The sequence below is a fragment of the Bos mutus genome, chromosome 17 (assembly GCF_027580195.1).
Source record: "Bos mutus isolate GX-2022 chromosome 17, NWIPB_WYAK_1.1, whole genome shotgun sequence".
Classification (NCBI taxonomy): domain Eukaryota; kingdom Metazoa; phylum Chordata; class Mammalia; order Artiodactyla; family Bovidae; genus Bos; species Bos mutus.
Window position 1 is genome coordinate 58,855,595 of NC_091633.1, and position 17,075 is coordinate 58,872,669.

General features: G+C 37.9%; 1 protein-coding gene across 1 annotated transcript in view; it reads left to right on the top strand.

Annotated features, from left to right (window-relative positions):
• Positions 1-17,075, top strand: part of HHIP (hedgehog interacting protein) — a 116,051-nt gene that overhangs the window by 1,894 nt on the left and 97,082 nt on the right. The window contains 4 exon segments of the mRNA XM_070386594.1: positions 4,874-4,910; positions 4,913-5,065; positions 12,340-12,496; positions 13,134-13,335. Of these exon segments, the coding sequence (XP_070242695.1) occupies positions 4,874-4,910; positions 4,913-5,065; positions 12,340-12,496; positions 13,134-13,335 (549 nt within the window).

Genomic DNA, 17,075 nt, shown 5'->3' on the forward strand with positions numbered 1-17,075 from the left:
ATTTCACTCTATTCTCATGTAAACAGCTCCTACGAATCAACATATGTGTCTGGGTGGTATCTCTCACTTTGTTTTGTAACAAAAAGCCATATTGCATCATTTAATTTGCTCAAGTCATGCAAATGGGAAAAAATCAATAGGACAAAAAGGGGTCGACTTATCCTCCTCCCCACTAAAGTGCTGCCCACACACAGAGTCCTGTCGCTTATGGCGAAAGAATAACAACAACACCATTGTGTTTGTTAGTTGGTTCACTAATGGGTGAAACCAGAGAACATCATTCGCTTTCAGTCCCCAGCTCTGTCCAAATGTTCATGCCTTTTGAGGGAGCATTTGTCCAACTCCCTCTATTCCCAGCTGAGTGAGAACTGTCTTGCTGCAGGTTTTCAGCTCCAACTCTCTCTTTATTCTTACCATATGCAGCAGTAGTCTGAGATGCAGGGAACAGATATTGCAGCATTTTATTCAAAACAATGTCATTAAGCTCCTGGGTTTTAATTGAATTAAAGTACAAAAATCACTCCATTCACAGCCGCTCCAGGGTTTTTACCAGGAGCTGGACAGAACCAGGAGATTCAGATAAAGATTTAGAAATATTTGCCATGAAGCCTCCCCATGTGCGATATATGTATGAGTATACCAATGATCCGCAGACCCCTGCAATACTGAACTCAGCCAGGTACAGGAGGAATAACAACTTTTTCTTGGCTAAATGTAATGGGGAGCTGGGGGAGGAATGGGGGGCTGGGCGTAGAGTTATAACCCTTAAGAGAAGTTATATGATTTTTTTTTAAAGAAATCATTCTTTAGGAAGCAATCTGCCACGTTAGCGATCCACATTCCTTCTGTTTTACGTGCTTCCAATCTCCAACAAACCCCTACTCATGTGGAAAACGTGTCTGAATTAAAGTTGGTACACGAGACTTTGGCTGGTTCCATTACAAGTGGCTTATAAATCAACAATACTTAAATTGTTCAAATCAGAGATGTAACATGGTTCTGCATATGCATTCTCAAACCATGTTCGTTCTCAAGTTTTAATAGTTTTTAAAACATGTTATTTTATAATAAACTTCTGTGTTTCCCTTTTTTCCCCTAAGCCTTCCTGGCTTATAATGTATGTTAGGGTCTTATTTCATAATGTGTGTACCGGAGAGATGATGGCTGTTTTAAAGGGCCCTTTTTTGTTTATGGAAAAAAAAAAATTTCCCCAGAAAGATTTCTGCAAATTTTCATGAAACTACAGGAGTAGCATTTTCCTAAAGGAAGAAATTTCATAGACAAATAGTAGCAAATTAGGTAGAGAATATTGATCATGCTTAGCTGGGCAATTAAGTCCAGTTTCCAGGCTAACCCATTTTCTTTAATATGTAAGGAACTATTGAATGTAATTGAGTTCAATTCTTAGCCACAGTATTATTCTCATCAATTATTTTGTATTTTCCTTTCTTTGTATATTTTAGTAGTTTTGTGAACTGTAACGAGGTGGTTAACTACTGTTACAAATAAGTACTGCCAAAATCTAGAAAGTTATGTTGTCTTAGCAATATTTTTGCAGCTTCTAAATACAAGATGCTAAAAAGATCTAATTCCCATTAGCCAAATTGAATCTGCAACCAACTGAAATACCCCCATTTCTAAAACTTAACTTGTAGCCACAGAGGCATAGAAGCTCTCTCTACCTTGGGTGGTTTCACAGCCAAAGCTGTCAAGGAATGGGTGAAAAGTAATTGTTTTCAAGTGTGCCCTTTTACAATCATTTGTTTGCTCTGGCTCTTTCAGGGACAAAGGCTATTGTTGAACACATCCAACTAAACAAATAACTCATCCTGGGGTCCCTTTAACAGCTGCCTTAGTACAATGATCTATTTACATATTAGCCTAAAATTGAAACTGAACTCTTTAATGACATAATCCAGCACTACAGTCCAGAGACGCATGTGTTCTATCCAACAGCTGAACAACCTTGTAGGCATATGATTTTTAGAAATAACTTCTTGTGTACCAAGTGATCTTCAGGCATCATCTTAATATACTGTCCTGTATTTTCCCCTTTTGTCCCCTCATCGAACCCATGTGCGTGCCTTTTTATCCTCTTTGTTCAGTTACTTGATAAATAAAGAGAAATACAGAAGGTCTCTGTCACCCGCTTTACTATTTGTTGATAAGCTGTAGTTGTAGGCCACGCTTCACTGTGTATTCCAGGATTTATCTTACCTTCCTTCTATGGATTTTTACTTTCATGTGGCTAAAGATTAAAGGATGACCTGCCAGATGTTATAAATTAGTCAGCAACAGCCACAGTCATTACTAGGCACACTGTAATAATGTTTCGAAGTTTTACATGATTTCCAAAGTATATTTAGTTTAAACCGCTATAATTTGATGGTTTCATATATGGCTTTTAAAAATTGAAACAGGAAATTAGCTTAAATTTCTTCTTAAGATTGATGACATTGTCAGACATAAAAGTTAAGGCCCTGTATAGACACAGACACATAGGCAAAAAAAAGAAGAAGAAAAAGAAAAAAATACCCTACACACACCAGCACTCATCTGTCTAAAACAGCATTGCAGCTTGGGCTGAGTCAGTTTAATTGACTTCAGTAGGACTATTGGTTCATTGAAACCAAAGCCAGAATGATGGCTCTATCTATCTTCAAATAGGTATTTACACTGCAGACCCCACACAGAGCAAAATGTTCCCATCCTGCTGGGTCGGGACAGCGTGAAACTTTACAAAGAATAATTTGTAAACTTGACTTCAGATAATTTATTGAATCCTATTTCTGAAACTTTTGATGAGAGACCTTGTGGCCAGGACACATTCCAAAAATTGTAAAAGACAAAATTCTTTAGGCACTAAAATCAAGCTCTTCCTGGATAGCAGCTGGGAGTGTGTATGGGGATCATTTTGTTTCAACTATGAAAAATCTAAGCTTGCATATTCTCCATAAAACCAAAGGTAATTACATTCCAGTTTGTCAGCCAGCAAAAGAGGTGGCCTCAGCATCCTGCAGTTGTTTTGTTCTTACTGGACGGCCATGTGGTAAACAAACAGAACAAAGTGGAACAGTATTAATATTGAATAGATCTGGTGAGGTCTGACAGAGTATGGACAATAAAAGACATTTAAAACATTCTTGGAATGCAAATTCTAAGTGTCTGGTCTATGTTTCCTTTTAGAAACCTTTAACCGTTTAAGCAATTGTCATGTAAATAAAATTATAAAAATGTAAGCATAATTGTAATTATTAATAAAGTTTCTGAATATTGTAGATAGTTACAACTCATCATATACATATATGTACACACATATTTTTTTTTTTTCTGAAACAGGGTAGCCTCTATTGGACTTTTAATTACTACATGCTAAAATTTCAGCATGCCTCGTGTGCAGCTTTTTTTGTCCTTCTAGTTGCTTTGCTCTTTCAGATCCAAAGTTTGTGATCACCTAGAATATCTTTATCCTAAAAAAACAGAAGCCATATGAGTCACTCAGTTTAGTCAAATTAGAACCTCAACTCGAGATGAAATACTTGCTTTAAACAGTGATCTAGAGTTTAAAATGTTAATTTCAGTTCATAGTTCTAAAGAAATAAGTGTAAACGTAGTTATATAAACTGGGAAAACTTGGGAAGTTTTTGTATGAAATTCTACCTCATTATGGTGTTTTTAATATGAAAAATCAATGCTTGATTTGACAGTACTATATTTCATGTATCAAATATTGTGCTGATATTCTGTTTTTTAGAGGAGGTCCTGAAATCAGTTTTTTAAAGTTAGTTCTAAACACTGAGATCTATTTTACCTACAAATTTCTAACCTCAATGAATCAGTAGCTGTCAAATTAGTCTTATTGATATAAAAGACATAATAATACTGTATGCCCCTTTTTCATTAAAACTCATTAAATACTATACAAAAACACTTTTACTAAAGTCTTGTGTTTATTCGTACATATACCTGAGGATCTAGTTAGAAAAATTTTCCTGGCTAAGATATAAAGAATAATAAAAGTTGGTCTTAAACCTGTTTTACTCAGCTTCAGGTATTATTTTTGTAGAACACGAAAAGAAGATATTTCCCACACCTTAGAAAACTTTCCCTAGGCAATCTGTAGATTGTAAATTAATTCAAATGAGAACAATATTATTTAAATAACATCTTACTCATTAGGCATTCCAGGAATGAAAGAGATTTTTACCCAAGATACAAAAAAGCCACGTGTTAAAAAGTTGCTTTACATAGAGTTGGATAAAGATATTTGGAGTCTTCAAATTAAATGTCAGTCAGTATATACTTTAAGGCAGGGTGAGAAAAAGAGTTAAGGAGTCTTAAATATAATTGTCATTTAACTTTTCACACCTGAAGGACAAACAGACTGATGATGTACAAGAGTAAGAAGCCTGTCTGTGCATCCTTACCCTTTGCCCTCCCATCCCAACCCAAGAGACTGCCTAAGTCACTTCAGTCGTGTCCAACTCTTTGCAACCCTGTGGACTGTAGCCCGCCGGGCTCCTCTTCCAGGGGATTTTCCAAACAAGAATACTGGAGTGGGTTGCCATGCCCTCTTTCAGGGAATCTTCCTGACCCAGGGATCAAACCTGTTTCTCTTAGCCGCGTCTCTTACCTGCATTGGCAAGCAGGTTCTTTGCCACTAGAGCCACCTGGGAAGCCAAGAAACTGTGCTTGCATCCTTATAAAGGTGTTCTGAATTGTGACTTGATGATTCTTTGCAGACCACAGCATTGGCTAAATGAACTTTTCTCTTTCTATGAGACGCTCCCCCCCCCAAAAAAAAAAAAAAAACATAACTAAACCTAACTTCGTAGAACTAAACAGAAGTCTTTTTCTAATTTCTGGCTTTCAGATATTTTCTGTTACCAACAACACAGAATGCGGGAAGTTACTGAGGAAATCAAGTGTGCCGTTTGCTCTCCACATTCTCAGAGCCTGTTCTACTCACCTGAGAGAGAAGCCTTGGAAAGAGATCTGGTACTTCCCTTGCTCTGCAAAGATTATTGCACAGAATTCTTTTATACTTGCCGAGGCCATATTCCAGGTAAAAAAAAAAAATGATTAAGTGAAATCAACTACTGCAGAATAGCTTTCCAAGATACTTGTTCCTAAACACTTGCTTCGTTGGCGTAGTTTAGTTGCTTAGTCGCGTCCAACTCTTTGCGACCTCTGTACTATAGCCCGCCTGGTTTCTCTGTCCATGAGGTTTCCTAGGCAAGAATATTGAAGTGGGTTGCCATTTCCTTCTCCAGGGGATCTTCCTGACCCAGGAATCGAACCCAGCTCTCAAGGTATTGGCAGGCAGGTTCTTTACCACTGAGCCACCAGGGAAGCCCAAACGCTTGCTTTACAAGGGTGTAAAATTTATCTTGCCTTTCCTTTCAAAATATCTATTTTTACCTCGTAATTAACAGTTAAAAACTTGTAACCTTGTATTGCTGCTAAAAGGATAACTGTCATTTCACCCTACAAACAGTACATTGTTTTGTTGAAGTGTTTTACATTTCTTGTTAAACTGATAATACAGTTTGTAATCTTTACACATGCTGGATTATTGATACAGATTTCTCATTGGTGTCTTTACTCATCAGTGTCACTATCAAGACAACCTCTCCTTCCACACAGTTGGTATGTAAGCGCAGTTTGTCCACTGACTTTTAAGGTATTTCCTTAAATAAAATATAATTTGAAAGCCCCCCTTAACGTAACACCTTAGAAAGTACTTTTACATATAATGACTGATTGCCTCTCATAAAGCCTGTGAGGGAGATAGGAAAGTTCTAGTTGTGTCCCTTTGACAGATGAGGAAAATTGAGCCGTGTGTGTGTGTGTGTGTGTGTGCGCGCGCGCGTGTGTGCTCAGTCATGTCCCATTCTTTGCAACCCCGTGGACTGTGGCCCGCCAGGCTCTTCTGTCCATGGGATTTCTCAGGCAAGAATACTGGAGTGGATTGCCATTTCCTTCTCCAGGGGATCCTCCCGACCCAAAGGTCAAACCCAAGTCTCCTACATTAGTAGGTGGCTTCTTTACCACTGAGCTACCTGGTAGCCTCAGAACACCTTAACGCCTTAATCCGGTTGTATACAATGAGAAACTTATAGGCGAGATAAAATTCAAGTTCTTAAGCTTATAATGTCCCAGATATACATGGCCATATTTTGGACCCTAATGAACATAAGTTCTTGGGCACTGATTAATTTTACCATGTGAGGCTTGTAAACCCTGGTGGTTGTTGCTTTAGTTGGAAGAATCAACACAGAGGTAGAAAAGAATTTCATAAGACAGATTCTGTTTAGTTAGTGTAACAAACAAATCTACTGATGCTAACAGTTTCTAAAACTCAGTGGCATTGAAGTAAAAGACAAGCTTTTAAGAACTGTAGGATGCACTGGAACAGTTTTTTTTAAACTGCTATGCACATTTTACTTTTTTCTCTGACCCAGAAACGTGTATTTTTTGTATTTTTTTTTTATAGAGTGCTCTTAATAGCCTAAGAAAACATTTTGACTAGGGTTGCTTGCTTCCTTTGGTGTACCATAACATGTATCTAAACCCATTCAATGTGAAAATATTATTATTGACTTTATAAACTACAGCCATGTTTCTAAGTTTTGCCTTAAACCAGCTGTTTCTTCCTCTTTATCACATTCCCCAAAGCAAAGTAGAATAGGTCACGGTTGCCTAGATGGCCTGCCGAGAAGTGATAACAGATTAGGTCCCATCAAGGTTTGCTGCAAACTTCCAGTCTGGAAGGCTTGCCTTTACCACTCTAAACTGAAAATGATACTGACACTCAGCGTTTTTATCTCCTAGAGATAAATACCACTAGGCTGAATTGAGAGACTCATCTGTGGGCTGCTTCCTTTATTTGAAGTTATTTTAGCTTCCAAAACAAACAACAAAAAGCAATATCCCCTGAAAGAGAGAGCCCAGCAAACAGCTCAGGAACCAAACTGTAAGCACCTTGCTCCCCAGATCAACATATGTGGTGACGAATGACAAATTTATTTTTCTCCAAAGTTTGTATATATGTAAAACTGCTGAAGTGCATCAAGATGTCAAGTGCTTTTGGTGGCCACCCAGGCTGCCTTGAAAGATAACCAGATGAAAGCTGCGCTCCAGTGGTGGGTGGAGCGGCCAGGGTGATTTTCAGGGCTGGGCCGGCAGGCGTTAGCAGCGAAACCGAGGGGATTCCTCTGCATCCATCAAATGCTAATAATCGCTCTAAATACATGTCCCCAAAGTGAGCTGTCATAACACACTGTTTGTGTCGATCGATTTGTTAGCCAAGCTGATCCATGGCACACAGGTTACCATTTCCTAAAGTATGATAAATCAGATGACAACCTTCCCCTTGGCCCTGGCCCCCAACACAGAAGGCTCTTTAGAATTCTAGAGCACTCCTTTTTCAGAAATTGCTCAAAAAGCGACTTTGTAATATTTTCACCTTCTTAAGTCTGTTTAATGTCCTGGTTTGCTCGTCTTTGAAATTCAACATTGTGAAAAACAGCTGCTTTGTGATTCTGTTTGTTTTTTTTTAACCTGTCCTCATCAGCCTCATCTTTTTGCAAATCAAAAACATGTAGAGGAAGGGACCTTAAGGACTGCTGAGAAGGGTTGAAAGAGAGAAAATAATTTCAGAGACATCTTCATTTCTTCCCCCATGGCCCAATACATGAAGAATTAAACACATAAATGATCTATCCCTTTGCTTTACCCCCACAGCTTTAAGAAAGTGCCATTCACTCTGCGATACACGTCTGCCCAAAAGACAGCAACTTTCTAGAAACTTTAATTTAGAAAAATTCATGGTCTGCTTATTTCCACAACAAATAAAGAAGTTAAAAATCACTGCAGTAAAGATATGGAGAAGGCAATGGCACCCCACTCCAGTACTCTTGCCTGGAAAATCCCATGGATGGAGGAGCCTAGTAGGCTGCAGTCCATGGGGTCGCTAAGAGTCAGACATGACTGAGCAACTTCACTTTCACTTTCACTTCTTACTTTCATGCATTGGAGAAGGAAATGGCAACCCACTCCAGTGTTCTTGCATGGAGAATCCCAGGGACGGGGGAGCCTGGTGGGCTACCATCTATGGGGTCGCACAGAGTTGGACACGACTGAAGCGACTTAGCAGCAGCAGCAGCAGCAGTAAAGATATACTGGAGCTTTATTGATCATAATCTCCAGCTGTGAATTTAGTGAGGGAGATAAACTCTTAAAGCTTCTAAAAAATCCCCAAATTTCATTAAAAAAAAAAAAAAAAAAACCATAGGAACTCCTTTCTCAATACCATGGGTCTCTTCTGCCTGAATTACGATGAACAGAAGAGATGCTTTGCTGTTCACTAAATGATGACCTAATAAGTACACTCTGTGGAGAGGACATGAAAGGGTACCTCTGGGGTTTTGCTTCTTCCTTTACATTTATACTCATTACCATAATGATTTTTATCACTCTCAGACTATCATCTCTCAGCTGTAGATGAGGGTTGCGTGAACTGTTTGTACACAATTAGTTCAACTAGTTTAATCCCATTGCTAAAGAGGCCAAGGTCATGGATTTGATTCCACTGAGTTTCTCAAGTCCACAGCCACTCCTGACCCCTAGTCAGATATCTTACACTTGTGTCTCATTAGTGCTCCAGAGAGCAAGCCGGAATGGATGGATTAATACACTCAGATCTACCTCCTCTGCTTGAAAATGCTTTCCAGTCCAAGCCTTACAGATGGTGGGGTTTTTCCATTTTTTCCTCATCTATATAAACAGCAGAGAGAATGAGGAAAAGTAGCTTTTCTCTGGCGTACTTGCTTAGGGAAAAGCTAGAGCTTAGAAAACTGCATAGAGAATATTTATTTACATGTCCAGTATTTTACAGGGTGCTTTGTGGTATAGTAAGACGGGAGAAGAGTTATAGTTCCAAACATCTGATAAATTATCAGGAGTTATAAAACCATTACAGCTGCTGGGATCATCAGTGTACTCCCCTCACTGGTGGACCTGATCATAGGATGATAATCAGGGTGAGCGGCAGCCTTCAGTAAAATGCTCTTCAGGGTCTCCTTTTAAACAGAAGGGTACCATTTGCTACGTTGTATCCTCCCAGGAAATAAATGTTAGCCCAGTGTCCCAAAACCAGATCCCCTTTTAGCTCTTCACAGAAAATGTATCTTATCCATCACTGTCTATAAAATCAGATCATTTAAGATAAAGTACTAATAAAAGTATTAGATGTTTCCATTCATATTATCATAATGGTCAGAAAATGCCCATATGTTTATGTAAAAGTCCTCTAAGTTGGCTCCCTTCTTCCCACTTAGATTGTTCAGTTTGCCTTTAATACTGTAAAAACCTCAGAATAATTCATTGGTAGCACTCTGGTTTTGTTTAATTTGCTAAGACAGCATAATATCTCTGGAGTGTCAGAGTTTATGAATCTGTACTCATTGATCTTCAGATGTTTCATTTGAAAACCATTTCTCATTTCCTCATATTTGTCCCTAGCTAATAATTCCTTACAAAATGCAATCAGCCACGGGGATTATTCATTTATTTCCCCTTAAAATGGTATGGGTTTGCAGACTATAATGTTGAAAAACAGATTATTTTTTAAAAATGAACTCAAAATGTTCTCTGAGTCGTACTTTGAAATTTATGTGTGACCCCTGCAGGTAAAACAAAATTTCTCCTTCACATATTCAGTTATAAATATATCCATAGTATAGCAGTCTTCCTGCATGCATCATATTGGCATAGAGAACTTCCTGCCTGAAGGTAAATATATATCTCTATCTACAGATCTATATCTGTATTTATATATAAAACATCTAGCTCCCCAAAACATCTGGGCCAAAACTGGAAAAAGTTTGATTTAGCAACTCAGTTTTCCTTCTCTTCTTTTTACCTCAGACAGAATTATTGAACACCACTGTGCAGTTTTCCTCTGATGCTTAGCCATTAAAGAATGGAAGAGAAAACTTAATTTCTTACGAACAGTAAATTGCTGAAGATGAGTAAATGCCGTTGCAGCCTTTATTGCTCTCCTCAATTTCTAATCCCTGGATTTTTCAAAGAAAGATAACCTCCTTCCATCTGCCTTACCCCTCCCAGGGAGCACCCTTCCCAGCTGCCATGGCTCCTTATTCTGCCCATCCCCCACCACACACACATATACACACACACACACACACACACACACACACACACTTCCAGGGAGCACCCTTCCCAGCTACCATGGCTCCTTATTCTGCCCATCCCCACAACACACACACACACACCCAATGACACCTCTTACTCACCTGCTTCCCAAAGATAAGATGTCTCCCAATTCTGTGCTTCGTTGCTCAGTCATGTCCGATTCTTTGCGACCCCATGGACTACAACCTGCCAGGCTCCTCTGTCCATGGGATTCTCCAGGCAAGAATACTGAAGTGGGTGGCCATGCCCTCCTCCAGGGAATCTTCCCAACCTAGTGATCGAACCCAGGTCTCCCGCATTGCAGGCAGATTCTTTACCAGCTGAACTACTAGGGAAGCCCTGTCTCAATGGGTTAGTCAGGTATCAGCATTGAAGAATCTGTCTCAGAAATTCAGGGATAATACACTTCACCCACAAGTTAGGTCAAAATATATATTATGTTTTAGTCCTGTGGGACCCTCAGATTCCAAGGTTAGTTAGTCTTAGGTTGGAGGGGACTTGGGTTGCTGTTGCTGCTGCTGTGTCGCTTCAGTTGTGTCCGACTCTGTGCCCGTCCCTGGGATTCTCCAGGCAAGAACACTGGAGTGGGTTGCCATTTCCTTCTCCAATGCATGAAAGTGAAAAGTGAAAGTGAAGTCGCTCAGGTTGGAGGGGACTTGGGTTAAGCTCACAGAAAATCAACTTTTTAGTGTCTTTCATATTCCATTGATGGGCCTCACTTGGTTGTTCCCAAATTCCAAGTTCTTTTTCTTACAAATACTTGCAAACTTGCATCCATTATACAACTTCTAAACCTCAGCTACATTACCTGATTACGTGGGAGTAAAATAGTTTGATTTGTTAGATAAAAATCAAGGGACTGAGCATAATTGAAGGTATGAAATCAGAAGCAGGAATTTGGGACAGCAGTAGAGTTGACCCATTGGAAAAGACTCTGATGCTGGGAGGGATTGGGGGCAGGAGAAGAAGGGGACGACAGAGGATGAGATGGTTGGATGGCATCACCAACTCGATGGATGTGAGTTTGCGTGAACTCCGGGAGTTGGTGATGGACAGGGAGGCCTGGCGTGCTGCAATTCATGGGGTCGCAAAGAGTCGGACACGACTGAGCGACTGAACTGAACCAAGAGTCAATTCTGATAGTAATGTCATATTTTAATAACAAAATTGTCAGATATGGAAGTGAATCTTAGCCATTACACCCTCCCTGCAAAAAAAAAAAACAAAAACCTACCTTATTAACTCAAATTGTAAAAGTCATGTCAAAATTCTTTTCTGTGGTAAGATCTTCTTTCTTATTCAACTTTTTATTTGGTAAAAATGCTTACTATGTAAGAAATGAAAAAATAAGTCCTTTCATTCAGATCCCTTTAAGTCTGCATTTTTGTTTTGGCTCATATTAATTAATTTTTTTTCAGTGAGGAGTAGTATGTCAGCTCTTCTGTTTGAGAAGATTGAAAGAATATTTTAAAGATTATTTTTGTGTTAAAAAATAGTCTTCTGTAAGTGAGCAAGAAAAAGGCACCGACACATTTGAATACAGAGGCTCTGTTACTGGCATCAATTCATGCCTTGATCATTGCAGGGAGTCAGTCATTTACTGTGGCATATAATGTATGACCTTGGGATAGTAACTAGATTTATCATTTAATCATGTATGAGTGACAATAGAGTAAGAGTTTTAAAATGACCCAAACTGGCTCTTGATGGTCTGTCTCTTTCTTGACTGCAATTTGTTCTTCTTAGGAAGTTATTAATATGGTAGGGGAAAAAGTGCTGAATAGTCATCAGATGAATGTGAAAGTGTGACACTTGGAAACTGGGAAGGTTTGAAAATAGAGTCAATGCAATTAATGCTGGGTTCATACTAGCTCTATTTCATATGAGCCTTTTAAGACATCTAATATAATATTGTTTCACTTGCACTGCAACTTTAAATGTTTGATTTAAAAAGAAATGGAAATCCCAAACCAAAATACAATGTTCTTTCCTTTTATTTTTTTTGTCTATATATTTTCCTAGAATATTCCTAAAATTCTTGACCTATATTTTGTCTTTCAAATGTGGTGTTTTTACCATAACACTAAATATTTCTAAGGCATCTTTTTACATTTTTTAAAGGTTTACTTCAAACTACTGCTGATGAGTTTTGCTTTTACTATGCAAGAAAAGATGGTGGCCTGTGCTTTCCTGATTTTCCAAGAAAACAAATCAGAGGACCAGCCTCTAACTACTTGGACCAGATGGAAGAATATGACAAAGTGGAAGAGATCAGCAGGTTCATAAAGATAAATGTTATTTAATCTTAAAAAACAAAAACCTGGCAAGCCTTGTGGTTTTAACAATGAGTCATCTGTCTATGCTCATGTCCAGCAGTTATATCCTCCAGATGTTTTTTTTTTTTTTTTTGGTAGTTTGCTTCTCTAAAATCATATTCACTTAAATATCTTTAATGCTGAGACTACTAATCTTCTATTATGAGCTTGAGTATAGTTTTAAACTGGAATTGTATGATTGTTGTTAGCTTATGGCACTGTAGAAACATTCAGCACAATTATTATTAGCTAAACAGACTTTTATAAATAGATCTTAGACCTTTCAGTACCTTTCTGTAAGGTTTAATTACTGTGAGTAATGCTGATTTTAATTGGAGTCACTGAAAGATGAGATAGTGAGCTTGTGAAAAATTTAAAATACGTATGTGTTTGGATTCTCTCCTTTGCTTTCTGATAGAAAGCTTTTTGAGGTGTTTTTTTTTTTCCCATTGAAAAGAATTTAAGAGAATCAGATTGGGACCTTGGGTCAGCAGCCCTTCATTGATTCCTAGAGGAAATATATTCTGAAAAGGATGCTACATACATTTCTTACCTCCTTCATCTCAGGAAAAGCTTACTGGTTTTCTTTAATTTGTTTAGAAAGCACAAACACAACTGCTTCTGTATCCAGGAGGTTGTGAGTGGGCTGCGCCAGCCTGTCAGCGCCCTTCAGAGTGGGGATGGCTCCCACCGCCTCTTCATTCTGGAAAAAGAAGGTTACGTGAAGATACTTACCCCCGAAGGAGAAATTTTCAAGGAGCCTTATTTGGACATTCACAAACTTGTTCAGAGTGGAATAAAGGTTGGCTTTTTAAATTTTATTTATCTTTGCTCTGGCTATGTTAATTTTATTTTAGTGTTATCCTCACTAAAGGTGTTTCTTCGCAATAAAGGAAAGAATATAGGAGAAAATAAGGAGGCAACACAGGGAAAACAATAATTATGACCACTAAATCAGGACAATGACATTACATTTTTTGTTATTTGGTGATGATTAAGCAGTGCAATCAGATTGGTGTTTTGACTTGGTTTCCCTATGTAATTGACATACTTAAAATGATTCTTGGTTTTATAAAATATTTGCTTAAATACTGTTTAACAGGCATTAGAATTGTATATCAGCATCTGCCAGCAGAAACAAAGAGGCCTTTGGGTTATTTTGGCAATCGCAAATCATTCTTTCACTACATCTTTGTTTGACTCTGTGTCATAAGATATGCTATTTATACTGTGATTTCCTTGTACAATATTTTTACAGGTAAGTCAAATATTTTTTATATAACTAGCCACCTTTATAACATATAAGTGCATCTATTGCCTCCTTCCTTGCTTCTTCAATTTGAATTCTCATGTTCAATAATCTAATAGGTGTGTAAACAAATACTGTCACGTTTTCTTCACAAGAGAGTTCAGTTCAGTTCAGTCGCTTAATCGTGTCTGACTCTTTGTGACCCCATGGACTGCAGCACTCCAGGCTTCCCTGTCCATCACCAACTCCTGGAACTTATTCAAACTCACATCCATTGAGTCAGTGATACCATCCAACCATCTCATCCTCTCTTCCCCTTCTCCTCTTGCCCTCAATCTTTCCCAGCATCAGGGTCTTTTCCAGTGAGTCAGTTCTATGCATCAGGTGGCCAAAGTATTGGAATCTCAGCTTCAATATCAGTCCTTCCAATGAATATTCAGGACTGATTTCCTTCAGGATGGACTGGTTGGAACTCCTTGCAGTCCAAAGGACTCTCAAGAGTCTTCTCCAACACCACAGTTCAAAAGCATCAATTCTTTGGCGCTCAGCTTTCTTTATAGTCCAACTCTCTCATCCATACATGAGTACAGGAAAAACCATAGCTTTGACTAGATGGACCTTTGTTGGCAAGACCTTTGTTCACAAGAAAGTAAAATGATGCAATATTAGTAGTAGTAAGCTATAAGCAAATTATGGCATTCTAAAATTAAGACATCTAACAGTTCATGAATGTCTTAGAATGAAACAAATTAAGTATGATTTGAGGAGACCTGATTATCTTTCTCATTTTAAACTGGAAAAAAATCGAAGGAGGGTATATACTCTTCTACTCATATGATATAAATAAGCTCCTTACCTCTATTCAAAGGTAAGAACATCAAAACCAGAAGAAGCCAGTAAGAAAAAATATAAATATATTCCTGATACCTATCTATTCAGTATCTACCATGTGAAATAATTAGGATGACTCAGAGTACAGAGAATGCCTATTGTTGGGACGACTCAGCCTCAAGGTCACACTGTGGCAGCATCAGTTCAGTTCAGTTCAGTCGCTCAGTTGTGTCCGACTCTTTCTCTTTGCGACCCCATGGACTGCAGCACGCCAGGCCTCCCTGTCCATCACCAACTCCCGAGTTTACCCAAACTCGTGTCCGTTGAGTCGGTGATGCCATCCAACCATTTCATCCTCTGTCGTCCCCTTCTCCTCCCATCTTCAATCTTTCCCAGCATCAGGGTCTTTTCCAATAAGTCAGTTCTTCTTATCAGGTGGCCGAAGTATTGGAGTTTCAGCTTCAACATCAGTCCTTCCAATGAACACTCAGGACTGACCAGGACATAACTGTGCAAAAGAAGTACTTAATGGTACTTCTGGTCCTTTAAGGAAAACAGCTTTGGCACCAAGACACAGATGATTTGGAAAAGTTGTTTAAATCAGTAGTTTCAACTTTCTCCCAGTAAAATTTTTCATTACATTTTGTAGCACATAATCCAAAGTCTCTTAAAATGAACCATTACTGTTTTGCACATCAGAGTTCAATAAATACATTCTGAAATGTATTCTAATAACTCACTGCCAGTGATACCTCATGAGGAAGGAATAAAGGTACTTCAGCAAATGCATTACTCACTACAAGTGAGTTTTTTTTTTTCCTGACCTTGAAAGCTTTTTTCTGACTTTGAAAAGTTAAACATTCACTCTATGAAATAAAACATTGGGGAAAGTGTTCTAAAAACCATCACCTATAATCCTATCAATTAAAGAATATCGCCATTAATATTTTGATATACTTTCTTCCAGTTTTTATATTAAATTAATTTTTCCTGATTGCAAAAGTAACACAAGTCTGTTTTAATAACTGGAAACACAGAAGAATATGTTCTCTAATAGTTTTTTCCTAGGAAACTTTAAAAATAAGCTTTTATAAAAGCTTTTTAGCCTTCATTTTTTACCTAATACTATGTCATGAGAATGTTACCAGATTTGGAAACTTCTCAAAAACTTAGTTTTTTTTATGTCTTTTGAGCATGGAATTTCCTTATTAAGAGATATTTAAGATTACCCCAGTATTTTCTTTTTATCATTGTAAATAATGTTTATCATTTCTGTATATATTATTTAACCTGATTATGGATAATTTCTTTAAAATTCACTGGTAGAACATTACTGAGTTGAGGGACATACACCATGATACACATTGCCAATTAACTCTTAAATATATCTTCAGCTATTTGAGAGAATAGTTTTCAAATACCGTTTTACTTAAAATGTTGGTATTAAAAGTTTATGTATGATAAAATGTAGGTGAAAGAAATGGGCTCAGAATACTGGAAAATTTTGTTGCAGAAAGGAAAACACTACACTGATGTTCTTGTTTCTACTTCATTTTAACTTGAATGCCCTTCTTCTGATTAGAGTCACTTAAGACTCTCTTTTCATTCACACCTATTCATTGGGATATGAATGAAAGAAAGTTTATCTTCTGTGATATTGAGACATCTTATCATGCAATAAAATAATACAAGCCAGATTGTGACAGCGCCGTGTCACAATCTGTAGTACGTATGTTCTGTAGGCCTCTAGGAGTTCTGCAGAACCCTGTTGGGCATTCTTTCCTAGGAGACCTGCAGGGTTTCTCAGGCTTAAAATAAACTTCAAAATCCATTCTTCTACCCATTATGTAGAAATATGTAGAATACATGTGTAGAGTTACAGAAAATGACATGTTTCAAAGTACATATTTTGGATTCCTTTAGTATTTGGCACTAGTGATATCAGTACGATAGGAACCTATCACAGGGAAATTTGAATGTATGCTGTATAGTCAGTACTAAGACCACATCCTTGTCCTCAAGTAGCCCCTCAAGTAGATCAGGCAACAGCATGCCTTTATCTCAGTCTCCAAGGAACCGCTGTCACAAGTCACAGATTGGAAGGCTTAGAAGTGACTACTGTTGGTTTAATGGAATAGATGCCAACACATTCATGATTTGACTAGACTACTGGTTTTTGTGGTGTGCCCCTCAGAGACTTTTGAAATGAAAACGGTATCACAATCATTTCACACTAATTTTCAGGCTTCTTGATGTGTGAAAAATTAGTGTGTTCATGGCAGTCTTCTGAGTTTTTCAATGATTATTTTGTGTTAATAATGCAAATAGGAATCTTCATAAATTATTATGCATATCATTTCCCTATTCTTTCAGTTTTAAACATCCTAAGAGAGGGAATAGAGCTGTTTTAACAGACCAAAGTATTGACTGAAATATTCTAATCACAGCATTAATAATAATTC